Genomic DNA, 860 nt, shown 5'->3' on the forward strand with positions numbered 1-860 from the left:
TGGTAGGGGCTGCTGTAGAGACGGAGCCTCAGAAAAGGAAGGAGCATTCCTGCTCTGTCCCACCGGGTCCCTAGGCGCTGGAATCCATCCAACGGCAGTGGGGTTGCTTTTGCACAAAGCGGCCTAGTGGTGCAGTGGTGCAAATGCTTGGCCGAGGTTCAAACCTACCAGTGGCTCCACAGACAGCCTGCTTCCATAGGACTCAGCCCGGGAGATCCCGTGGGGTGGTTCTACGCCGTCCTCATAGGGTCTCTGTGAAGCGGAAGCCACTCAGAGGCAGTGGGTTTGGGTTTGGTCTCTGTGCATATTTCAGTCTTTCTTTGGCTTCTGAAAATTCATGGCTTCTGTAGAATTGCGACCTAGCCAGGTCCCTTGGGGTCATGGTGGTCTGCGTGCACGCGCGCACAGACTTAGACCCCGCGTTTGTTTCTGTTTTACAGGTGAGAGAGGATTGCTGGTCCGTTACAATCATGGTGCAGAAGTACCAGTCTCCAGTGCGGGTGTACAAACACCCCTTTGAGTTAATCATGGCTGTAAGTACTTTTCCAACTTCTGCTTGGCTTCCTTCCGCGTGCCTTGTCGGAAGTTGATGATCTGTCAGTTTATGTTCCTCGTCCGGCTCCACCGGCCTCATTTATTGATTGCTTTTATGTTTAACGGCACTCTTCTGGAGTCTGTGAAGTGTTTTGGAAACGGAAGCTTCCGGAAGCAGGCTCTGCGCATTTGGTTTCAGACTGTGCTGAGGGAGATGCAGGGAGCAGCATTGATTCTCTCGCTGGGGATGCAGAGGTGGGGTCCTGACTAACTACACCTCCTGGATTTCCAGTTTGATTTTTGGCGAAAGCAGAGAAGGGGGTGCA

At 53.0% G+C, this 860-nt stretch overlaps 1 protein-coding gene across 1 annotated transcript in view; it reads left to right on the forward strand.

Annotated features, from left to right (window-relative positions):
- The first annotated feature begins 405 nt into the window (after positions 1-405).
- Positions 406-860, forward strand: part of SEC14L1 (SEC14 like lipid binding 1) — a 34,031-nt gene continuing 33,576 nt past the window's right edge. The window contains exon 1 of the mRNA XM_004709122.2: positions 406-533. Coding sequence (XP_004709179.2) covers positions 471-533 — 63 coding nt within the window. The 5' untranslated portion in view covers positions 406-470. The remainder of the gene's footprint in view (positions 534-860) is intronic.

This window comes from Echinops telfairi, unplaced genomic scaffold, assembly GCF_000313985.2.
Source record: "Echinops telfairi isolate 266 unplaced genomic scaffold, ASM31398v2 ScPeMD7_7458;HRSCAF=8496, whole genome shotgun sequence".
Lineage (NCBI taxonomy): Eukaryota > Metazoa > Chordata > Mammalia > Afrosoricida > Tenrecidae > Echinops > Echinops telfairi.